At 45.9% G+C, this 26,223-nt stretch overlaps 1 protein-coding gene across 9 annotated transcripts in view; it reads right to left on the bottom strand.

The window, feature by feature from the left end:
- Window positions 1–26,223, bottom strand: part of MVB12B (multivesicular body subunit 12B) — a 70,063-nt gene that overhangs the window by 19,836 nt on the left and 24,004 nt on the right. For all 9 annotated transcript variants that reach the window (XM_040531166.1, XM_040531168.1, XM_040531165.1 and 6 more), the window contains one exon: window positions 16,040–16,137. In XM_040531166.1, coding sequence (XP_040387100.1) covers window positions 16,040–16,137 — 98 coding nt within the window. The remainder of the gene's footprint in view (window positions 1–16,039; window positions 16,138–26,223) is intronic.

Below are 26,223 nucleotides of genomic sequence, written 5' to 3'. Positions count from 1 at the left end.
GACTGCGGGACACCGACATCAAACACCAAAGGAATGTTACGTGATCTCAGTGCAGAGGAAAGTCATTCACAAGTGCAGAAAAAAACCTTTTACAACAGCCTGCAACGCATCAAGAAGAAGATGCAAGCTTTTCAAAATAAACCACTCTTTTCATAACGTACAGCTAAGCCTCCTACTTCTGTATTTCTGTACACAGTAATTTAAATAGCAGCCTGAATAGTAAACATGTGTGTGTGCTCTGTGCTACTGTGCACCGAGTCCCAGATGGAACACCACCGCTCTGCATTTCCAAATCACTAATGATAGCAAAATCTCAGGGGGAAAACAAAAGCAAACTCTCCCTGCGAGCTCTTGCCAAATCCTCAGCAATCAGAACGCCTGCGATTGCCACAGACTGCACTCCTCAGACTCAGACACCGCCCCCCCAAATGCACACTTATTTGTTTAATGAAGTGCCCACATATCAAGCAATTGACCACTGTTTCTTCTGGCTTGCGTCCAACTCCTCTGCAGCCTACCAGGAGCAGCCCCACAACAAGCAACTTCTCAGGCATGAGCAGGGGACGCGTAGTTGCTCCCCACCCCAGAGTCTGCCACGACGTGACAAATCCGCGGCAGCCTGACAGTGTCTCCAAGACATATTGTAGTTTACGTTGTCGCTCGGGCTTGCCATCTGTGCCGCTGCTGCAGAGGCTGCTGTCGCTGGCTGTGCCGAGAGGATCGGCAGGTTGGCTGGCCCCACACAGCCCCTCGTTAGTCAAGTGTGCTGATGAGAGGAGACCAGGGCAGTCTCCAGGCAAGCTCCACTCCAGCAAGCGCTGCCACGGCACAACGCGGGGTGCACAGGGGGCTCTGCCCTGACGTCCGGACCTGCCGGTGCCGCCCCCAGCCACGACCCCTCACTGGGCTCAGCCCGACGGGCCAAGGCCTCCGCGTTCAGCCTGCTGCACCAGAGCGAGGCGCTCTGCCCCGCAGCCCGCCGCGCTGACGGGCACCAACACCGCCCAACTGGAGGCACCTCCTGGCCCACAGTCGTACCCAGCTGGCTATGGCAGCCCGACCAGCGCTCGCAGGGCCTCCCCGGGCGCTGCAGGCAGCGGGCTGCGCGGGCAGGGCGCCGAGCAACAGGCGCAGCCCGCTCGGGGCTCTGCTGGTGCCTCCCGGGAAGGCAGCGCCGTGCAGCCGGGCCCTGCCTAACGCTGCCTCCCTGACCACGGAGAGGAGTCTCAGCAATGGGAACAGTTTACAGCTTTTCTGTTCATCTTGAATTGACATTGATTGAAAAAACAGACCTGGACTAAATTTTCATTTTTGCTAATTTGATTGTCAGCCTTGATTTTCTCTATTTCCTGCACAGCTCATGACACAACATAATTAGTTCTTTACTGCTAGATCAAGCCATGAAAACACTTGAGAAAATACTCCTGGTTTTGATTATTTTCCTCTTTTTTTTTTAAAATAAAGTTAAGGTTAAGTACTGCATGGTAACAGCTAAATAGTACCTTGGTACCGCGGCTATATCAGCACCAGAGAACATGGATAGACTTCAAACAAGCTCTTCAAATTGCAAGTGTTTAGGAGCTCTTGATTTTATTATTTTTTAATAAAATGTCTCCTTTGAAGTCTCTGCACTATACTAAACTTCAAAGATCACACCTAAGCATGTGCTGCTTCCAAGCAACAACCCTTAATTAATTAGACCAGAGCAGATACAAAACAGGGTACTTGTGCTGGGCTGCGGAGGAATTTAAGCAGGTCTCACATAAGGACAGCGACCCTCCCGAACAGCAGCACCGAACCAGAGGTATTCCTCCAGCCTCTGCACGCAGGCCTTTGTGCTGAAGAGAAACACAGACATTTTTCAATTACTTTCAGCTCTAACTGTAACGATAGACAGACTCCGTGGAAGTCATTAAACTTGTAATGTCTGTCTGCAGTGGAGACGCAGGCATACAGAACTCAGGCTTGAGCAAACAGTTGCAAAAAGCATCGCAGGAAGCACCCACAATAGCTGCAGTGTTCCCCGGCAGGCAGCTGTAAATTTCTCCCTCTTGATGAGAGAAACATCCTGCTCAGTAATGGCTGCTTCCTTCCAGCACTTGTGTTTTTTTTTTCACTTCACTAATTTTCAGTACCACAGGTTAGAACCAGGACATATTACAGAAACACACTTCATTTTGTTACAGTATCTGGCCCTGGAAGCTTTAATTCTCCTTTGCTGAGACACCTACGGAGGTGGGAGGTTGTCACCGTGAGAGGATCTTCTGGATCCCCCTGCTCGAAAACCCCGCTGTGCACAGGGGCCAGGTCCCGTGGGGCCAGAGGCACTCGCAGGGGGAGCTGCGATCCTGCTCAGCACCAGCACCCCGCAACCTCGAGCTGTGCAACCAGTACATGTCCCACAGGGCTCCCTGTGTAACATACAGGTACGCAGCACCTTCTCTCTCTACACAGTTTTCTTTTAAAGGCGTTTTTATTTCTTATTTTTTTGTTGTTGTTTTGAACATACATGCAGCTTTTTGCTCCCAGCAAGGGCAGGGGAAAGGCACTGGATGAGCTGTCATGTAAAAGGCATGCTTTCCATACCAAGGCATCCCCAAATGTGAATGGAGAGCAGAAAGGAACCACGAGCATGCTACAAAGGAAGGTGGTGGGACTCGCATCTCCTTGCCCAGTAGCTCACTACTGCCATCATCATGCAATGCTTGCTTCCTCCTGAAATCACCAACTTTTGCTCCAGGGACAACACTTCTCCAGCCAAAGCAGCCTTGTCAGGGAACTGATGCCTTCAATGCAGGAGAGGATGCCAGCACGGCGCGGGCAATGCCTGTGCTGCACGAGGGAACGCTCAGCTGCCAGAAGCTGTAACGTGGACAAGCCCAGGGAACTGAGACGGCTGGGCAGTGTCTTTGTGCCCCCGGTATCTCACAACACACCCCGCACCACCGGCTCTCCTGGAGGAGGAGAGCTCTCAGCACCACTGCGTGGCGAGCCAGGATCTGGATCTCCTAATGTAATTTACTTTAAGTGCTCAGAGCCATTAGTGGAGCCACATATTTCTATCAGGTAAATTTCATTTGCATATGCAAATTATATCTAAATACATTGCACCATTAATATGATCACTAATTACATAATAATAGTCGCCAATCTCCACACAGATCAAACTTACGGTTTTGTAGCTATTAAGGAAATTGTGCTTTGTAATTAAGATAATCCTCATTTCCAGATGCTAATTAACTATATAATAATTAGCTTCTTTTGCTAATGCAAATTAAGTATTTTCATCCTTACTGGTAAAAGAGTTGCTTATCACTTAAAAAGAGACAACCTAGAAATAATCCCTCCTCCCCTTTAAAGGTGAAAAGGTAACTCCATTTTTATCAGTCTCATTTGTGAATGCAAATTAGCCCTGATTAATCAAGTCACAGATAAATGCGCCCATCTCATAGCACGAGCGGTCGCCTATAGCTTCCCTCCTGCCCTCCCAGGGAGCGGCACGCTCAGCGCCCACCAGCGGGCCCCGTGCAGGCGCAGCAGCACCCTGCAGCGCCCGGCAGGTCCCCAGCGGCGCTCAGCGGGCGCGGGGCCAGGGCCAGCCCGGGCGGAGGGGTGCCTGCAGCGCCGTGCCGAGCCCCCCAGCCCCGGCCGGCGACGAAGGCGAACTGGCACGCTTGGCGGTGACTAATGAGGTCTACCTGCGCGGGAACAGACGGCTGACAGCCAGCAAGGCCTTCTTGGCAGGATTCAACCTGGGCTGCGATGCATTCATCATCTGCTAAACCAATCCACCAGCTCCACACCACCATTTGTCATTAATTATGCTAATCAGCAAACCATTACTCTCTGATGACACCACAGCACTTATTAGCTAGTTATGGCTTTTCAAAAGCACAGCTTATTGTGTATGCAAGTGCTGCGCATACATTAGCCTACAGGGAAGAAATGTCCAATTATGAAAAGAAGAAATTTGCTATTATCTCCTTCTAACAAACCAATTTAGTAATTATAAAAGTCTCTGAACTCAGAAGGATTTTTAAGAGCTGAGTGATGAAACTGGAGCATCTTGTTTGCAATAACTTTCAGGGTTGGAACTAAAGTGAAAATATGGGAACGAACAGTTCTTATTATACGTAATTACAGTTGTTGCATGCTAACTTGAAATGATCAAAAGCAAAGAATTTATGAAAATTAGGGCCGTACTTTTTCCTTAAAATATCTATTTATTTTAGTAAATATGCAACGAGATTTGTGTAACGTTTTACACGTTTACATCAGCTCTAGGGTATACACGCTTATAGGAGCGCCCATGATCGCCATTAACCCTTGCATGCCCAGGAGATAACCGCTGGTAAGAAGGTCTGAATGACCTTGCAAAGCCCGTGCAAGGCATGCTGCAGGAAGGCAGGAGGCGCAGAGCCTGATACTTAGAGTGAAACGGATTCAAGAGGGTGTCTGCAGACTCGACTGAAGAGCCTTATTGGAGCACCCAATTCATTTACGATTCCTAAGTTGTTTTGCTCACTGTGAGAGGAACACTACCAATTTTAGAAGCTTAATATGTGTTAAGAGCTCATTAATATCATCAGAGTAAATGGGCCTATTAAAACATCTTTAAGCAATATCTGAACATAAATCTCCCTAAACTATATTTAATGACTGTACTTAAGATACATTATATGCAAGTCTTAATGAGACATTAGATAGCATTTTGGAGATTAAAATTAGAGAATCCATATAAAGTCTGTCCACTTAATGTAGCCTTAAGCTACACTGATGAAAAGCATTACTACCAAATTATTACTTCATTAGAACAAATATTTTCTAATCATTTCTGATTTATGCCATTAGTCGTTTCCCTATATATTATTCCTACATATATAGAAGTATACACAAAACAATTTTCTCGTTGCACAGGAGACGGGAGGAATTTTGAGCTTTCTAATGGCTGAGTTAATTACTTGTCTTTTTTCTACTGAGTTAAAAATAAGCACTCTTTACCAAAGTCCATTTACTGTATCCCCACTTTTCTAATTTAATTGGAGATTTTAATTCCATTAACCACAGGGTCATTTTTTTAAACATTTGCTGCTTTGCTTTTCAAAGATTAATAAGACGTCTCAGACTCAGCCCTGGACCATACCTTCAGCCCCTCTCTCCACAAGCATCTACGTGCAGCAGCAGAGACCTCAGGACGAAGCCCAGCCCCTGAGACGGGGACGTGCTCACGCTGCTGTCCCTGACCGCAGGGCACCCAGGGCCGGGAGCTGCGAAGGGCGCTGGCAGCGAAGCCGTCTGTGGGCAGGGGCACTACCAGCCCCAGAGCCGGCCAGAGGAAGGAAAAACAAGCGAACAGGCGTGACTCTCAGCGGGAAGAAATGGTGTCAGTGCCGCCAGAGACCAGCGCTCCACGCAGGGCTGCAGGAGGGTACAACAAACGTTGGGAGGCAACGAGGAAATTCAATGGAACCCGGCGCTGGTGCCAGGCCAGGCGGGGCCCAGCCCGAGCGCCCCGCGGGCATGCGGGCCCCGGGAACCTCCTCTGCAGGCCGAGTTCACACCAACCCGAACCACAGTAGCCTGGTTAGTGAGGGGGCTTCACATGTGGCTTGTTGTGTATAAACAGCATTTCATTAGATAAATGAAGCCCCGCAACCTTCACGAATGCTATTCACTTATGAAATTATGCCATTGAGATATCCAGATCACGATGATCAGGGAAAACACCAGTGACACCTCTTGATAGGATTCAGCGCATGCTGCCTGGATGACTGCTTCTCCCAGTAAAACAGTCTAACCACGCTAGTTATTTTTAAAAAAATCCTTGTTAGATGAAATCTGTACCAACAAGACTATTTTCATTTGTTCTGCCCAGATCTTCTATGCAAAAGAGAGAACATCTCATTGTAACAATTTTGCATTTTTAACTGTGCAAATTAAGCATTCTTCATAAATAACAGCCTGGTTTTCTGCACTAGAACTCCTTTTTATTAGCAGCACAGTAACGAACAATGAGCAATGTGTTCTATTATTCTTTGTCAAATCACAAAATACTACATTAGAATAACTCTGCTGGTCAATGTAATATAGTAGATTAAATTCAACTTCTGTGCAAAAACCACTGTAAAACAGCATGATAAGAAGGCTATAAAAAATTTAATTTTACTCCAAACTCCATCAGAAAAAAAAAATGGTGTGAAAAGTAATTTTGCATAATCAGTACACGCCATCTGGAACAATTAACCGATTTCTATAGAACTATGAGGATCAGTCATATCTGCTTATTAAAGATCAGAAATTATACAAGTAATAAATCCTTGAAAAAACTAAGCGTACTCCCGCCTGTCAACGCTATTTTAACTTCAAATACTGAAGAACGCCTGATAAGGCTGAAAAGAAGAGATTAATATATGCAAATTACATCCAGCATTCAAAATCCCCAACAACTGTCTCTGGTTTTCTGTCCCTTATTGCTGCCTTTATGTTTTATTCATATACCAACTCACCTGTCACTTCATAAGCTATAATATTATGGGGGTATTATTAAACAGCATAAAGCCGTGCTTTAATTGGAAAGCTTCATTGCATTTTCCAATTATTTGGAGTAAATTAAAAGCAGATGCACATAGTTTAATAAGGAGTCTAATATCAGTTCCGGGAAATCAAAATTCATTGTCATTACTATGCCGTGATAGTTTTGCAAACTGTACTCAATTTCAGAGGTTTTGAAAAGAAAATCTGTCTATGCAATCTGTTAATTGTCATTCGGTTAATAACTGTTTAAATATCCAAACCACATAGCGGCTTCCTATTTAAAAAAAATTAAACTATGGCACTCAGAAAAGCAAAACAAATACAGTGCAGCCCGCCTTGGAGGTTGTGCTCCACAAGCAACCAGTGCAAGTCCTCAGGAGCAGCCACGTGCCAGCGTCTCTCCAAGCAAGCGCAGGTCGACAGCACTGCCCTGATGGCACCCTGCCAGCAACACCTTCACCACCATCCTCACCGCGTCCTCCCACAGCGAGCACCGTGCGAGCCCCTGCCCACACGCCTGCCTGCACGCGTGGGGCAAGGAACCAGGTAACCCTCCAGGTGGAAATCCACAAGCACTTCCCTTGGAGGACATGCAATCTGAGTAAAACGAGTAAAGACCAAGTCTGGCTCGTTACAGCGTGAAAAAAAATGAAACTTTACACACCAGTATGCAGCTTCATGGGATAACAGACGAAACGCGTGACAAAGAGCAGCACCGCAGCCAAAACCTTCATACAACTATGGAAAAATGGGATGGTGAAGACAGAATTTCACTTTGGACTACATCAGGTTAATCAGAAAAATCACATGCCCGAAAAAAACTATACAGGCAGCAAAACTCGTGGCTTCATCTTTCACCGTCTGGTCTGAGCCCACCTGAGCGTAGCACTGAAAACACGGGATGTTACGCTACATCAGCAAGCATGCAAAAAAAATCTGTATACCACAGATGAGCTGAATTTAGTAGGAAATACGCTCCTTTGAATCTCATTAAATACAGTATTAAGTAACACTTACATTTCCCTTTCTGAAATACGCAGCTGCAGCATCTTACATGAGCCTTCAGTCTCCCTGCACTGCTGGTTATTAATAGAACCTCTTATATTTTGAAGATTATCCAGGTCTCTAAGTCCAAAGACTGGAAATTTCAATAGGGCAGAAAAACAGGATGACTTTAATCTCAGCCCAGTAGAGGTTTCGATGCAGAATAAAGCTTGTGTCACAACTTGTCTGGTGTTTTTTTGTTTGGACCATCCTGATTAAAATTCGTTGTCACAAAAATAAATTTATTCTGCTTTTATTCTCAAGAAGTGCAAAGAACATACATGTGGAAATCTGGATCAACAGTAGGATATAGCACAGGGCCTCCCCCTTTAGAGAGAAGAATGTACTAAAATACGTGAAGATAGGAGGGTATTGCAAAACCACCAGAAACTATGCAGGAAGATGAAGATAAAAGCAATTCTTGTGCAGTGATCCAAAAAATAGCATCTTTCTTTTTTTCAAAATTACCTGTTTTAATAAAGCAGACACACTGTGCCAAGTGAACCATTTAATTATCTGCAAAAATGATGAAGCAAAACAATAGTTTGCAAAAATAAATGACTAACCTCTGATTAAAACGTCTGTCCTCATTACATACAGATAAAAGATACAGTATCTTCTAAAAGAAAATGTACATTGAAGAGAAGTAAGTGGCAGTTGTAGCATAGATAACCTGACATTTTGCAACACGAAAGAAGTTGACATATGGGCACTGAAATGTAACGAAATCTTTCATTTTTCTTCCATTTCTTAATCTAGAAAGACCAGTGGGTTGTATTTATTTGTTTTTCCTAATGTGGCACGTGCAACAAGGCACCCTTGAGTCAGTCGCAGAGCACTGGAAAATCCAAGCTGCCAGAAAGCAGAGCAACGAGCCCCCCCCAGCCCCCCCAGGCTCCTCAGCGATGCGCCGGCACCTTCCATCCGATGCATTCCAGAGCACAAGAGCATCAAGACTCAAGGCCGTGCTGAATAATCCAACGAGCTCCAGAAAGGACAGAGAATCTGGAAGCAAACTGCTACCATAAGAGCAGTGTGTAAAATAAACCCTTCAAAAAAAAAAAAAAAAAAAAAAAGAAAAAGCTACCCACAAAAAGTTATGAGTCTCCTTGCCAAGGTCTGCATTATCCAATACAGGAAAGCAACTCCCTCCCCACCCCAGGAACCCATTGACTGTGATGTTTTCCCAGATCCCTAACAGCAGTTTCCATTCCCGGATTACAAACCGGCGTTGGAAGAAACACCATTTACCAAATCCTCCCAAACTTCCTAGAGGAGCCGCATACCTGCCGCATCCTGGCCGCGACTCACCGGCAGCTCAGGGCGACGCAGCCCGCGGCAGCCGGCGCTCGCAGCCCACAGGGCCCCCGGGGCCCTGCATTGCGGGGTGCACCCCCTGCCCCTCCGGCCAGCCCGACCGTCCCCCCGGCACATGTCCTCTGCTTCGGAGTCGCTTCATGCCGTGGAGATTCGCCTCAGCGGGCCAGCAGACTGAGCTGCGACCTGAACCTTCTTTTGCAAGCGCTCCCACCGCCAGCTGCGGCCCAGACGCCACGCTCCGCGAAGGCTGCTGCTGCCACCGCACCCGCCCCAACCCGCTACCCGCGGCCCACCAGAGAACGGCACCAGGAGCGCCCAAATGGCACCAAAAGAGCCCAGCTGCCCGATCGGATCACGTCCGTCTGCGCAGCCCGCGACCCCCAGATGGGCCACATGGGACACATGCGCCTGTGCTGGGGTGGATGAAAGCCACCTGGGTGGCACAGGGGCTCTGTCTTAATTAAAAAAAAAAGAAAAAAGAAAAAAATATTAATTTCACAAAGCTTGTTCTGACCTGTCCACAGTGTCATAAAGAAGTAAATAAGAAAGCACTTTGAGGAGGAAGGGGAGCAGTAAGAAAGGTGCACGATTCCAAAGCAAACAAAGCTGGAGGTGTGCAGGAGGCGCCACCTCCAAGAGCTCCCAGGGAAACATCCTTCCCTCAGAGTGAGCTGGCAAGAGCAGGTCACCCAGTGCCACCCTGCAGCAGGCAGCGTCCCCCATCCTTCACGCTGAGCCTAGCTTCTCTGGGAAGCTACTTCACACAAGTAACTGGAGACAGTGTCGATAAAAAGCCACAAAACAGCACTCTTAACATTAGAAATATACCTGAAGGTATCACCGCATCAAATAACCGCTTCAAAAACACACTGCTCCCAAGTGAAAGGAAGACACATTTTGCAGCCTAGTTCACAATCGTGAACATTTCTTTATTAGATCTAGATTTTTTTATGCCGTACGAAAAGTAAGCCATGTACACAATTGTTCACTGTCCAAACTGAGGATCCCAGGCCTGAGAAAGCCTTCTGCCATTTGTTCTCTTACAGGCATTCGCACCGCACATTTGCGAAGTAAGAAGCTTCCTTCGGGGATGTGACATCTAAGATATCTAAGCTTCAGCCTGGAGGACAGGGCATTTTCCTTTGAAAGAGTATGAAAACCTTCATCTTCAGTTCAATATAAGCAAAACTTAACATTTTCAGAAAATAGCAGCCATAATTAGAGATACAGTCTGAATGGATAAAAGGATTTAAGAAAAATTAGAAGACACATTTGAATGACATACAACTAAACACGCAAACAGCGAGCAATGCTACAGGCTGGCTGCACAAAGCGCTTCGAGCCAAGGCTCTGGCAGCAGCCCCTTGGCGCCGAGCTTGGCTGCTCATGCTCAGCTGCTGAGAGCTCAGCTGCAGGCATAGGAAAAGCTCTGCACAGGGAGCATTGGCTGCTGGCTCCACGAATACTTTTTGAAGGATCCGTAACTGAATTGAAAACTTTTCAAATGCCATGAGAATCTTAACTATATTTTAAAAAACAATTCAGATAACTTCCATACAGTACAAATAATGTGTGCTTCTGGACGCCGTTTTATTTCCATGGATTAATATGGCTTGAGGTATCAAGCATATGGATGGCATATTAATGCCAAGCTAATATCAGCTGTTCCTTTTAAAGTATTTGCACAATGTTTTAATTGTTTTGGGCTGACAATTGGCGAGCATTATTTGAAAATACTGCACACAAACATGCAAAGTATGTTCTGCTTTTTTTTTTTTCTGCACAGTTTCCATACTTTAGTGTTCAAAATAAATTAAACTCAGTCATATACAAGGGTAGCTGTGATCATCTTGTTATCTCCATGTTTCCACTAGAGCAAAAATCCCTGGAGGTACAGAATTCTATGCCAGAAGCTAGGTTTCTGCCTTTGAGATGGAAGCTGAAGCAGTATCTGGAAGTTCACAGGTTTGTTTCCTATACAAGACTGATACAAAGAGGCTCTAACTATTTTCTGCACGCATTCTGACTGGGCCATTCAGAAGTATCTGATGCACTTCATGCACTGCAATTTCTATCTTAACAGCCCAAGAGCATCAAATTTCAGAAGTTACACAAATTTTGAACATAAGGCAGTCGATACAAGTTTGTGTTCTACAAGAATACCAGCAAACGTGTTTATCTGCAATGTGACTTAGAAGCTGGCTACAGTAAAATTACAGGACCAAAAAATGACAGCCCTGCCCAGTGGTATGCAGGGTCACACACCAAAGCCAGTGATGGCTTTGCCCACCTGATATTAGCAGGCAAAAGCTGCACAACATGGAAGCACACTGCTTGGACCATCCTGTAATTCCTTGGAACTCACAGCTGAGAAAGTAAAAATCTCATTTTGCAAGCTTTAGCCACTCGGTTCTAATGCAAAATCCTGCCACATGCACTGCAAGGAATGTTAAGACTTTCTTCCATCCCTAATCCTTTTCTTGAAATGGCAAGTTGGTTGCATTATGTCTGACTGGCAGGTTAAAGCAATTCTGAAAGTTAAATCAAATGCTGGAGCTGATGCAGCTGCGGGGAAGCTCTGAGAGCTCCTGAGGCAGAGCACTGCCTTGCTGCCAGGCGGGTCGTGCCTGGCTGGCTGTGTAACCTCTCCTCTGCTGGCCTTGTCCTCCAGCAGGGAGACAGCTTTTGCCTGTAGTCAGAATTTGAAGGCTTCCAATAGAAAATCCTGTAATTCTGAAGGTTTACCCATTGACACTTACACAGCAGAAAACTTACTGGAAGCAAGATTCCCAAGGGGCATCAGCATCTTGGCCTGAAACACACTGTTTATTCACTTCAGAGAGTCAGCGGTATTAAAGCCCATCCAGTTAGTATTGCCTGTGAGAATATTTGCACTTCTAAATCTTTTGGTTTCTAAAAGGGTTAAAGCTTATTATTAGCATATAATTTACAGGTCCTTTCTCCCAGGAAAGAAATAATGCACAGTAAATGCCACATTCATTTTAATAATACATGTTACAGTCTGTGCCCAACATCTGCACAAAGGTAAAGCAGACAGATTTTTTTGACATGTCCCACTCTGCCATCCAAACACAGGCTTTTTGTTTCTTAAGTGACGGAAGGTTTAATCAAGAAAGCAGGCAATTCATCAATCGAAACAAGGCTGCTCACACCGCCCTGACAGCACACACATGGTTTTATACAGAAGAAACCTGGCCACCTGTCAGCAGCACCTTTTACATCAGGATATACAAATACACTGAGTGATCAATCCTCCAGCTCTTCCCATTCATTTCTTTGTTTTCTTATTATATTTTTCTTTATGCTAGATGTTGCCCTCATTCTCTGCAGGGATAGATGGGAGACAAGGCAAGCTGTGGCTGTTTATACACTATCATAAAAATTTATATACCTTTAAAGTGACTTATTTCCCTTCTATTTGAGTACCATTATTATAAATAATTTTTCACTTCATTCAGGAATTTTCCCTGCACGTTATCAACTGTGGCTGCCTGAGAGGGCTCCCTCTGTCCTTGTGGCTCTGATAAGCCAAAGCAATATGCAGCCAGAGGATGTTGAAGTCTGAAATGAAGGCAGTATGTAGTCACGACAACATCTTAATTAAGCTGAAGGCCATGAAGAAAGACTATGCTCTGAAATACTGAGCAATGTCTGTCGACAGGTCTGTCTAGAGCAAGGCATTCTTCTTCCAGCAGCTGCCCATTTGAACATGCTTATTGCACCTGTCAGCTCCTCAGCACCATGCTCCCAGAGACCTTTGGCAGATCAACTTATAGGCAATTCTGTGTTTTGGCCTTGGAAGCACAGCGCGGTGTGGGAACGGGAGCCTGCTGAATGTGGAAGAGGTGGCCAGCGGCACGGCACAGCACTACATACAGCAGCACGGGGAAGGTTCCCTTTGCAGTGCTGGGAGGGCAGGGCAATAGTTTCCTATATGCAGCTTGTCAAAGGCTGATTAATTAGTTTGTTGTGCAAACAGGAGACTCCCTAACTTTCTGGTCGCACAATGTTTAATTGCCAAGACTGGAAATGACAAAGAGCTGGTTAAAGACTAACTACTACTCTCAGAACCATTTCTTCCAGATTTGCAGTAATAATTACATTGCATACATGGAGAAGTAACAGGACAGTTCCAGTGGGGACACGGCAATTTCTTCCAAAGTGTATGTTGGTAGAACCAGGTAGGCTTGACAGCCAGAACTCACCTCACCTACCACAAACAGGCTGAAAGCCGCTGAGAGCTTCATTTTCACGACTACCGAGAAAGTCTTAGGTGTCTGAGACCACAGTGCAACTCCTCATGTCACCCTCCTTTCTCCCTCTCTCCTCCTCAGCACCCCATCCTGCTCTCACCACAAGAATCCAGACTGACGCGATACCAGAATCAGAAAGCGAGAGACTGTTTATAATGGCTTTTGTTTCCCTGTGCCAGTACCAGGAACCTTCCATTATGCTGAGAGCCAAGAGAGGGAGCCAGCAGCTTGTCCACGCGCCGGCAGCGCCCGCTCTGCAGCAGCGGAACCAGAGCCGCGTCCCTGTGCTGCCGGCCCCGTGGTCACCTCGCCCGTCCCGGTGGCCGCCCAGCACCGCAGCCCACGTGGCTCCCTGCCGCCCACAGGAGCAAACCCACGCTCCCTGCGTACCCATCACCCCCAGGGCCGCAGGACCCCAGGGCGGCACACCGCAACCTGGCAGAGCACTTAGGGGCGGCAGTGCAGAAGCATTAATAAGTTTCCTGTTGCCATGGCACTGCAGCGAGACACTAACATTGCAGCAGAGATAAAAGGGACTGGCTGCAAACTACACCGACATAACAGGAAACTTCTGACTGGTTTCCACTGTGCGTCTTGGGGTTAACCTACCTTGGCAACGTTTAAGCACGCAAAGGGAACTGTCACAGCACCTAATCACAGCTGCTGAAAAGGCTGCAGTGGTCAGGAGTTATGCATGAAGATCCCTGCCAAGGCACAGGATGTTTCATATGACAAGAGCCTTCCTTCAGAAACGTCTCACAGCTGCAATAGCCATTACAGCACGCGTATGCACAACCTGTCTAACAATGTGCCTGGAGGAGAATGTGTGCCGTTGGGGGGGTGCACAGTTATATATTTTGAAACGTGCTTCTATAAACACAGAGGACTAACACTATGCTCAGTTGTTCATGTGTGTTTTATACTTTGCCTGTAATTACCTGGTAAAACATTCAGGATCTTTGCAAAATAGGTCATCTTTCCAGGCTGGTTATGCTACAGCAGAGGCAGTCCATGGGAAGTCCCAGAAGCAGGATTATCCCCGGTAACACTCATGTAGAACTGCTGCCACTGTTAGTGCGTTTGATGCTTTATTAGGAGAGAAGCAACAGCCTTCCCATCCTCTGTGTAGGATGGTCTCATGTGAACACAAGAACATGCTTTCCCTTACATTTCTAAATCTATTAGGGCAGGAAAGTAACAAGAAAAACGAGTACTGACAAGAATTATGCCATTGTTATATTCCATCTATTTAGGAACCTGAAGCTGCAGTTTCAGTCAGAGATTACCTTTTAAATAACCCTTTGATTATGGAACATGAATTAATGCCATGTTCCCATGTTAGAAGTGTCACTCACTATTAATAGAAAGGACCTGTGAATGGCACATTTTTGCCATCTTCTCTTCTCTGATTATGCACAAGCAAGTACCTATTGTACAACCCACTGCTGCTTTTCTTGGGTTTCCAAACCATCCTGAAAATCTGCTTCAGCCAAATGAAGGGATTTTACCTTCATTAGGTTTTGCAGAGCCAGTGTTAAAGCTAGTATTTTTTTTCCTCTTGCAAAAATGTTGTAACAAAGAGAAAACGGCAGCGAAGTGTGTTTCTACTACGGCTATCACAGTACTTGTGCAGCTGTAAGATTACTCAAAATAATAATTTTAAGGAAAATATGTTGCACTCCAGCACTACTTATCTGAAGTACAGAATGAGATAATCCCATAAGAGAACAAGCAGGCGAAATGCACTGTTGTGCCAGAGCTGCACGTAGCATTTGCCTTTAGTTTGCAGAAACAAAAGTCCTTCCGCAGTGCTTTGTAAACAGCTTCCGGACAGCCCTCTGCATTACCAGCAGTGACAGACTCCGAGAGGTGCAATTCTGTAAAGCATCCCTGCCTCTCGCTCCCAGGCATGTGTTCATCCTGGGCCCTGAGAAACACGCTGTGTTCCTTTTCAGCACACTCATCTTCCAAGAAATCAAGCACTCAAAAGCAAGACCTCCACAGAAGAACAGAGCTGTCAGGGACAGCTCAGCAGGGTCCCCAGTTCCAAAATGAACCCACCACGTGGCCCTGAAGCACAGTAACAGAGCACCTGTACCCACATGGGCACAGGCATGGGCTTGAGCCTCACCACTCTATTAAACATACATCTTCCCTACAGACTAAGTGAAAATTAAAAATAGAAAAAATATTCACTAGCAGCTTTATTTTTTTTTTTTTTTTTATTTTTTCCTCCCCACACTGGCATCTGGAAACACATTAGTTCCAGCATTTGCATGCTGGCCAGGACTGGCTAACATAGAGAAAGTCACAGCTAGAGAGAACGGGTGTGCACATTCAAGCACCTCGTTTCTAAAAGTAAAGTAGAATCCCCCACATCCTAACATCAAATTTCAAATCTACCTGTTAAAAACAGCAACGTTAGGGTATGTTGAGCGTAGCAAAGAATTGCATGTATGATAACTCATCCTTGCAGTGCTAGATGAAGCCTCCTGTTAAATGTGCAGAGGTGTCATCTTTTACAACCCACCTGTGAAGATCACGAAAAAGATGAGGAGCAGTTTGTGCCAGTGTTGCTTTCCACCAGATCTCTCATCTAGAGCCCCCATGGGCAGCAGCATCCCTCCCTGAGGTCTGCAGTCTCCCCTGTGAGGAGTAATGTTTGCCGCCAGTAATACTCGTGCCTGTGCATATTCTGGAGTCCCTCTGCGCCCCTCGTGCTCTTGACAATTAAATGGCACTGACAGAAAAGCTTGAAGCATATTTCACAGATACCACACATCTGGCTATTTATGCAAACAGGGCTGCTTTACCTGGTTACACTTCTGATTAGAGGTGCAGAGAAACCATTGTGTGCGCCAGCTTACCTGATATAGCATACAAATTTGAGTGCTGGTGCTCCAAGTCCAGGCGAGTGCTGTGACTTTTGCCTCGAAAGCTAGCAGGAAGAGTTAGCGAGATGTGCCTGGAGAAGAGAAACGGGGAAATCAAGATGATGTTTCTACAGACCAAAAGACACTACTACTATTATCAGCTCATTCTTGCCTTACAGTCGTGCTCAGGTTAAGCCGCAAACATCAGTTTTAACGTTTCTAAGAGATGGAGTGGATCCCAAATAACAGTGAGGAGACAGAGGTGGCGATTCCACCATCACAGCTCAGTGCCGTTCAGCTGCTTGCATCTGCTTCTCAGTCCAGCTGTGAGCAGGACAGGGCCTCTACCCTGGCGCAAGCCCCCTCCACCCCACTGAACATCAAACTGAGCCAACAATCAAAATACTACAGAGCAGCAGCATCTGCCTGCAAGGTGGGCTCCAGAGCAGGACACAGCCTCGAAACACCCACATGGTGGCTGGCGAGCACAAGTCTCCCCCTGCGAGCAAAAGGCACCTTAAGTGCACCCGGTGGGACTTGGCTGTGGTTCCTTCAAGGCAGAGGACACTATTAGTGAGTGCTTTGGATTGATCTGTATCAAAAACTAAGTACATTCATAAATAAAACCTTTAAAATCTCAACGGCTGTGGTCTGCTCCAGACTTAACCAAGGCATGCTGCACGCTACCCTGCTCTCTGATGCAGAGGAGGATGCACAAATTGAGCTTTCCTCCACTGGCCACAGAGGAGAGGAAAGCCAAACGTCACCCCTTGCCTCTCCCTAAGTGGAGCAGCAAGTGTGCCCTGCCTACCAACAGCTCTCTGCACAGCCTTTCCCGCAGCAGAGACATTTTTTACATCTTTTGTTAAATCCTCCTTGTGCTAGCTATAAATAGGAAAAAAACAGGAACTCAGAGAAGTGAAGGTGAAACTATTTTCAGCGGCTCAGAGGTCATTAAAAGGAAAAAGCAGCGCACAGTGAGCCTGGACAGAGGCTTGAAGAAGAGACAGACAACCTTCCCAGAAACAACGCGGTATTGGAGAGATGGAGGCGACAGCAAGCCCGGCTCTTGGGGCCAGAAAGGTGGTCGCACCGCACGCTGCTGGAGCCTGGAGCCTTGGCACCAGCGCCCCCAGTCCTGAGGAGGATGGGACCCAGCCACCCTCGGGACACGGCACAACAGTGAACACCAGCCCCACACTGCTCACCAAAACTCATTGCGCTGGCAGGACGCAACCCAGCAGAACTGCCCAGACACCTGAGCACTCGGATTTGGAAGGACGCGACACATTTTTCTGCTGCCCAACCCACCCCACGGGGCAGAGAACACAGCTCTGCCCCCAGCGGCACGCTGTGCCCCCCCACGGGCAGGGCAGCCGCGCGGAGCTCCCCCCAAGGAAAGGCTTCTTGCTCACGTTGTTACTGGCAGCCCACAGATTCTTACGCTTTGATGAGAGATCCCAGCTTCCCCCTTCTAATTCAAATTTGTATTTTTTCTAAAACTGATCTCAAGTCTACTTGAATTCCTGCAAAACGTTATCGTTAATCTTCTGGACCCCATTGCCATACATATTGAAGATGCTCCCTCTCCATAGAGGGACTCACTCTACCATGAAAACAAAGGCAACAGCTACCATTTCACAAAAGGCAAAGCTACCCGAATATGGCGAGGTGCTTGGCGTGCCCTTTTGCCAGAAAACAAGGCAGCCTTTTTTTCAGCTATGGTATTTGTGATGGGCAACAAAGAGCCCTCTGTATTCTCTAGCATAGTACCAGATCCATTTTCTTAGCTAGCAGGTTTTATCTATCGAGCAGATCATCTGGAAATTATCTGCCTTTAAAAACAGGACACATTTTGTGAAGAGCTACATATTTTTGGATCTTGATGCAGCCGATAGTGAACAGCATGGATAAAATAAGAAAAAGCAAACATCAGTTTGAATTTGCTTGTGCTTCCTGGAGCTATTTCTAACAACAACAAAAAAAAAGATGGTGTGAAAATATTTTCAAATTTGGCTAACAGTTTTCTGTTTAAAACACAATCCATATGAGACTCTCTTGGCCAGCACAGGCAGGTTTGTCATGAACACACTTTAAAACAGGAGACCGCTGCCTGTAGGCATTACACACATTTCATTTGTTTTTAGCAGTATCCAAAAATACTTTGAGGCATCAAAACAGCTAACAAAGATTTTTGAATTTCTCTTACTTGTACTGCAGACTGTTTTCTTCATACCTAAACAAAACAGCAGGAAACGCTTTGGAAGTAAACAAAGCAGGTCTATTTAAAAAGGCCCATTTCTGAGCAGAGTACTTTAAAAGTTTATCCCAGCTTCTGCTGTAAGAGGCTAAATCTTTTCCATATGTACAGTTCTTTTCAGCAAGCCACCACCAAGCCCAGAGAGACCACCGCATGCTGCTGAAGCCGGTCATGCAGATCGCATCGACCTGCAGGACTGGAAAGGACAGCTCCACAGGTAGTTCACAGAGGCATTGTGTAAGCAAAATTACAGTGCTGTCAGTTCCACGAACAAACACCACAGCCTTCCAACAAAGCTCTGAAGTCTTACTTTGCAAAAGACATCCCAAACCAAGTCCCCGGGCACTACCAAGTCTGCACGGCAGCTCACGGCAGCACCAGGTTGCACAAACACCATGTGTTAAAGTGGTGCATGCATTCCACGCGCGTAATTAAAATGAATCACTCACAGTCTGACGGACTCTGACCATACACACACAAATATGGCAGCAGAAGTTCACATATCCGGACCTCGCTTCTTAACTCGACATAATATCCTATTTGCTTTTCATTCCAGATGTATCAACGTGAAAATACATACCAAAATACTCCCTCAAGCTGGGGAAAAGTACAAGCACCACAGGTAGGTGCGTGCTTTGATGCTTGGTGGTGGTGGGCAGGCAGCTCTGCAGCTGCTCTCACAGGGCTCTCCGTGCCACAAGCGCCCATCCCACCTACGGCAGGTCACCTTCCAGCGCCGAGCGTCCTGAGCACTGTTATGAAGGTGCTTGAAAGCAACGTAAAATGCCGTTGTTTCTACGTCTCCACTTCTTTTGCCACCTTCTGTTCTCCGAGGCAGGACAAACAGGTATTTCATCCTTTCTACCAGGCTGCATTGTGCAGAGCTAGGTCTCTCCAAGGAGAACATTTAGCTGTAAGACCACAAGACAGAGGGTAACGACTGCTAGAACGAGATCAGTTCTTCCCCTCCCCCTTTCTCTTTTAAGAGTGTGACATGGTAGGGAAATATGGGAAACAAAGTCTAATTTATTTTAAATTAATGCAAACTTTAGCCAGGATCAATATAACTTATACCTAGTCAGTTGATTGCATAATGCATTTTCCTTATGCGTTGTGAAAGCCAAATCATTTTACACTGTAGAAGACAAAAAAAAAAGAAAGAGAGGCTGCCATTGAAAAGCAAGAAAATCCCAATTACGAAGTCCCCAAGTTCCTAAACACATATCGTGAAAGTATGTGCAGCTCTGTGGCATATGGCAAATCAATTACCAGTTTAAATTTTAAAACAAAAACATGGTAAATGTGTTGCAGAAATAATCAAGAACAACGGTTTGGTTTAGATTACAGCGGCCACTAGAGTTTTGAATACAATTAATCATCATTCCAGGCAATGGGAAGCCATATTGACACTTATTCCTAATTTGAATATTTAATTAGGGTGAAGTTCTTCATCAAATTATCACAGAACTGGGAGGAAAGCCTGAAAGATTTAAACAATTACTACTTTAACCCCTCACCAACTGCTCACCTGCGGGCACAAGAATCTTTTCCCCGTTCTGCAAAGGAAGAACGCGCTCACACAATACAAAAAGACAATATTTAAAGGATGTAACAAATGCACTGCAAAAGGTACCTGCACGTTGGGCATCCCACAGGCTGCTGACTACCCATGCTCTTTGACCTTTCTCAGAGCAACTCTTCCAGGCCGGAAAGCAAATCTTGCCACCAAGTGTTGTTTCTGGGGTGGTGGTTTGGTTTTTTTGCTGCTGTTGTTTTTTGTTGGTTTGGTTTTCTGTTTTTGTTTTTTAAATTAACTGAAGAACGTGTCCAGAATCATTGACCAGGTCTGCGTGCTGAGGGACAAAGCCCTGCTCCAAGGGGCACGGACCCCGAGCCAGCGGCCGGCCAGCACAGGGGGAGCCCCCTGGGCCGGCCCTGGGACTGCCCCGGAGCCGCGCGCCGCTCCGTGGACACCCTCCTTCCGCCCTGCCTCGGATCCTTACGTGCTGTATTAATCCATATACGAAAATCTCTTTTAATGAGGAGTGATATAGTTATGAACTCTCTAGGGCCATAATTAGAGCAAACTAATTGAAGTTGTGTTTTGACACACTTTCCAAATTCACGGGTACTGCATGACATATTCACAACACTACTGCCGCACAGCCATGGCGACAGCAAAATCATTAGGCTAATAACGCTTATTTGCATTCTTATCATGCCAGCAGCATGCCATTAAATACTGCTTCAACCAGTGCTCGTCTACTCTGAAAGTTTCTACTGAAAGATATTAACAGTAATTATTAGTTCTTTAGTGGAATCTCTAATGTTAAGGAATGGCAACTCGCATTAACTATCCTAATGCCAATTACGTTCCTTCTGAATTGTCAAAAACAAAGGTTTTTTCCTCCCCACTGAATTCAAGCGACAAGGCGGGTTTGGTGCCGTCTGTCCCTCAGGGAGGAGGGAAGCCTGCCCCGGTGAGGCTCACGGCAGGACTTCAGGCCTGTTCTCACCAAAGCTGAAGTAAAAAACCCATTGTTTCAGCATGGGTTAAAGAGAGAGAACATTACAAAAAATATTTTTCCCCAACATATTGTAAATTTCCAGACAATTTAGGATGAAACAGCCACATTACCATAATTCAGGACAGGTTAGATTTAATTACTCATTTAATTTTAGTTTTTCTTTTATTCGTTAAATCTACGGAATGCATCTACATACAGCAGCAACAGAAGAAGGACATGAGAGAGAGATCCTTCAGATGCTAGCAAAAGAGGTTTGAGGTCTGCACACATTATGGTCACTTTTTGACTGTTTCTAGAGAGAAACTTGCATAAAACAGGTTCAGGAATGCCCAACAGTTCCAAATAAGTTATTAATAACTGTCTGCATGAAGGTGATGAACTGCTTTTGAAGTCAGGGAGCAAGTACTCATAAAAAGTAACAAAAGATCATAAGGGGAAATGCCAGATATCAAAGGATGCTTCATAATTCATATAAAAATATCAGCAACACACAGCAAAAGAACAATAGTAAGTTTTTGGTTTCCAACTGGATTAGACAAACATTGTAGAGAAATCAGTCAAACCTTAAAAGCTGCCCCACATTGTCAAATATGTTAGAAAGCATATTGCATGCTACAGAACTGGATCTGCTCTGTTCTTTGATGTACCACCGCCATGATTGCAATTTATTCTAAATGAAGAACAGTGCCACAGATACTGTAAAGTCTCACAGGAATATCCTGGAATAAAAAGAATCTTATCTTCCATAATCAATGGATTATGCAAAGATCACATGCCTCACGAAAAACTGAGGCTAGAATGATTAAACACATTCTAAGCTGCAGAAAGCTAAAAACACACCTACAAGAAGTTAATGTCAGGCTGTACTTTTCAAGAAACATAACCTGACTTGAAAGCTTTGCCTTAAGGGCAGAGGAAAAAGCCCGTTTCTAAGAAATGAGCTGCTAGCATTTCGCTGACAGAAATCAGAGGACCTCTCCATGACCACTCACTTTACCAGAATGTATTTTCCAAACCGTAGTTTACAGAAAATGGCACAGCAGATATCTATGGCTCCAGCAGTGTCCAGAATCCCATCTACAGTATTTATTCACAGTTCTTAACTTTTACTGTGCTCAGGCATTGCTATGCCAGAACACCTACCTCATACCCAAAAGAACTGCAGTGAAAAACGAAACTGCAAGGCAAGAATCACCTCGGGTAATGGACTTCATTCCAGACAATCTATTCTAATCGTGTAAACCAAATATTTAAATACTTTCTAAAACCTTACTGACCCTTTGCCTAAAACAAGCAACATATGGGCTTTGCAAGCATTTCATCTCATTCCAAACTACTAAAATATCCTGTTTCCCAAAAAATCAATGAGTGCTTATGGTGCCAGACTCAGATTTTATAAAAGACCAAACACATGAGAGAATGAAAAAGGGAGCAAGTGATTCTTTCCACTTTTAGATTTAAGCACTTCATTTTCCCAGCGGTAAAAAGGGAAAAAGGCCTGTCTGCAGCATCCTTACCCAATGCATCATGCAGAGTGTGCCGCTGCACATCCCCCTCCTGAAATGACCACGCCTTGAAAATGATGTTTCAAGGGAAAATGATGTTATGCTACCCTGTCAGAACGAAAGCACTCACCAGCTGAACGGAACGAGACCCGATGATGCTAACAAGGGAGCATGATCTACTGCAGACCAGCAACCCAAAATGTAAGGCTTAATGCAGAACGAAGCTCCTGCGGCTCCCTCTGTTCAGGGATTAATTTAGAACAGAGAATTTAAGTAACTAGGATGGAACAGCTGCCAAACAATAGAAAAAGCCCAACAAGTTTAATTTACACTGCTTGAAAGTCTGAGCTGTAGCCCATTAAATTGTTATAGGCAGAGGACTGCATCAAAGAACTAAGACCTCATACTGTAAGCATGAAGTGCTTATGAAGTGGTTGTCTGAGATGAACAGCGCAGTGTCTCTGGAGGCTGCGGTGGGATGAGTGCAGCTTTCCACATCCTTCACTAGCTGCTCTCTGGAGTCAGGAGTTTTCAGATAATGAAGCAGTAGGGAAAAATTGCCAAACAGCAGAAATACTCCAAAAAGATAAATTACACACAGTGCAGGTTTCCTGGGCTAGGTTTTTAAATTCCATCAAATTAATCAGAACGAAGCCCAAGATCACACGCCCGATGGAGAAGCGTCTCCGACCCGAGCGCCATTGCCTGCACCGTGCCGCCAGCCCGCCTGAGGCTGGCGCCACCACGGCAGGGCCCGCAGCTCCGGGGTGCTGTGGCACAGCCCCAGCACCTCCCTACAGAACCTGCTAAAAAAATATTCCACATAAAGACTCATTTGGGAAGAGCACGTTGTCAGCGCTTTGCCAGTAATAAATAATGACAGTCCAAACACTTTACTAAAAGCAATAAACTCGAGAAGTGTTTTGGAAAATGGTGAAAGTGATTGATTTAAAGACGGAAATATCTGAACACAACCACATACACTTCAGGGTGAAAGCACAGATTACAAATCAACAGTGGCAGAGATCATATTAAATAGCAGACAACATAGATGTTTTAGGGAAAAAATGCTCAATTCCCCCACAGGGCTTATTTAACAACTAAGCACACAGCTTCTTTGAATGAATACCTTTGGCTCGGATATAACGACCCTACACTACACCCTAAAGAAGCATGCCTTGAGGACTATTACTATACCAGGAACAGGACTCTGTAAAGAAAAATGATTCATGATTCTAAGGATATTGAAGCCTCTTCAGTCAGAGCACTCCCCAAAATTTTTCAATGCATCCTCAAATTCAGCTAAATCAAGCTTTTCCTAACCACAGTTAATGTCCCTCTTTCTCAACTGATGCAAGGAATTCTTGTGCCTGGAAACCACTCATATTGTTTAAACATTTTTTCCTAATCATCGTTTTCTGCCACTAAAACATACTGGACTATGACCAATTTTTGCACGTCTTCATCCAGCTGAGTTGGATGCAAGCCATATGGTCAGTGTAGTTTCATAACAAATTCCTTATGTGAAACAGACTCTGCATAAATGTATGCCAGCACTCCTTACCCACTCAAACAAACCATCAGGTTCAGCCTTGCACAGTATACACACATCACATACATTTCAGCCTGAAATGTTGCTTCTTACTGTAGGAACTGCAATGGATCTACGGAAAACACTTTTTCCAAAGTTCGCCTTAGCGTTTCAGTCTCATTGGTTCTTATCCATAGCTACTGTGAAGCCCTTGTTCCATTCTCAGCCCTTGTGCAATCCTTGGCCTCTTGTAGGATAAATCATATAAAAATTAAGAATATTTTGCTCTATTTCATGACACAAGTAATCTGAGCATTCAAGCCATAGAATCATTAAGGTTGGAAAAGGCCTCCAAGGATCATCTGGTCCAACCCCTACCACCAAATGTCACCCACTAAACCATGTCCCTCAGCACCACGTCCAACCTCTCCTTAAGGACGGTGACGCCACCGCCTCCCCGGGCAGCCCGTTCCAGTGCCTGACTGCTCGTTCTGAGAAGAAATTTCTCAGAATTTCCAACCTAAGCCTTCCCGGCGCAAAGAATAGTCAAAGAATCTATTTTATTAGTTGTGAATTAGTTTTACTTTAGAGCTCTTTCGATGAAACATATTGGAAAATGAATCTCCATCAAGAACAAAGTACTTTGTAGAAAGGATCAAGCTGTCAGAGCTTTCACTGGCAGGTTTCTCAGAGTGGTTTCCAGTCAAACCAAAAAGATCCACCCCAACATACTACTTATTTGATAGTCTTTCATTCAGATGAGGGACTTTAATGGAAACCCAACCACTCTGCTAAAGCATCCTAGCCATCAGGCTACCAGTAGTGTCTGTCTCTGGTCCATGACAACTTCACGAAGTCTTGGCTTTGCTCCTCACCAGAGGAGGAAAGTGAAACCTCAGAACCTTCTGCTCTACAGACTCTCCATGAAATCTCTTCGAAACATCTTAAAGAAGAAGTTAAGAGTTATTTCTAAATACTATCGTTGCTGCTTAAAAAACAGGGAAGGTAAAAGGCTTCCCACTTGCCTTCAGTTAACCCGCCGTATAGAGCAGGACTGGCTTATCGTCACACTGAGCGCAGGTCTCCAACACGCGGGTTTGCCGGTGCTGCTTTATTAGCTGCCACCTATTGCACATCATCGGCCTCCAGCAGAAAGCCACACACTGATCACTTTCCAAGCTCACACGACAAAGTTCAAACAAGTCAATCTGAAAATCAGACTTCTCTGCCTAGAAAGGAAATCCTTACATTCCTTAATGTTAAACTCCGCTGGGAGCAAAGGAACAGGAGCAAATCATTTCCCTGTTCTTAGGCAAAGTAGGTAACTATTTAAAAGGTACATGGGAGAACGGTAGGAATATTTACACATCCTGCTCTTATTTCAGGGGGTTATGCCGGGTAGTTACCTCCTGATCACACGGGGAGCAGCACAGTCCCAGGTCAGCGCTCCTGCCAGATCAGTGCTGCCCAGAGCCGAGCACCCGGCAGCAGGGACCGGCTGCTTGCAGCACCGCGAGGGCACGCAAGGAGGGACGGCTGCCAGCTGCAAGGGGTGGGAGCTGCAGCACAAATGAGCTGTTCCTGTGGCTCGTTAACTGTGCAGATAGGCAGGAATTGCAGGCACAGCAGGCATACGCTGGGGCCCAGCGCCCAGCCCCTCTCTGTGCAAAAGCCCTGGGCACCCCCGAAGAGGCAGGGATGGGGCAGGAGCACCGGAGCCTTGTCCAGCTGGACCCCATCCAGCACCAGCAGCTCAGCACCTCGCTGCCACGGGACTTCCACCGCCGGCTGCCCCATGAGCTGCCCAGCGCCCTGACCCTGCCACAGCCTTCCTGCTCTTCGGCCGGAGCCAACCACGTGCCAGCTCGGCCGCCGCTCGTCTCCACAGGCACTGCGGTGGCTCCGTCCCACAGGGCCCCGGGCCTGAATGGCCGCACGGGGACACCCTGAGCTTCCAGCACGCCGGGCCGCCTGCCCTCACCGCCACTCGGATTTTCCATTAGAACAGGGTGAGATGTGCCACGGGCATCCCAGGAAGGCCGGTGGAAGCGGTCGGATCTTCAAACAGCAGGAGGACCAAGTGCCGTCAGCCCAGCCATGGTAACACATGGCGTGAACACAAGCCAATTGCAGCGTGATCTTCCTTCTCTCTCCCTAGTAAGCCATTAACCTTTCAGATGACAGCCCCGCAAACTAAATGACTGAACGGTTCCCAGGGTCAGCGCGAATCTACATTTTCAAAACCTGACATCAACAAGTAAAAGTTGTGACTGAAATCCTGGTCTCTCCGAGAGGAAGATTAAACGCCTGTGACACATCATCTGCAATCAGAGTGCTCAATTTCCCAAAGTATC

The sequence above is a fragment of the Cygnus olor genome, chromosome 19 (genome assembly GCF_009769625.2).
Source record: "Cygnus olor isolate bCygOlo1 chromosome 19, bCygOlo1.pri.v2, whole genome shotgun sequence".
NCBI lineage: Eukaryota > Metazoa > Chordata > Aves > Anseriformes > Anatidae > Cygnus > Cygnus olor.
Note: the sequence above shows the minus strand (reverse complement) of the source record. Positions and strands in the feature narration are given on the sequence as shown.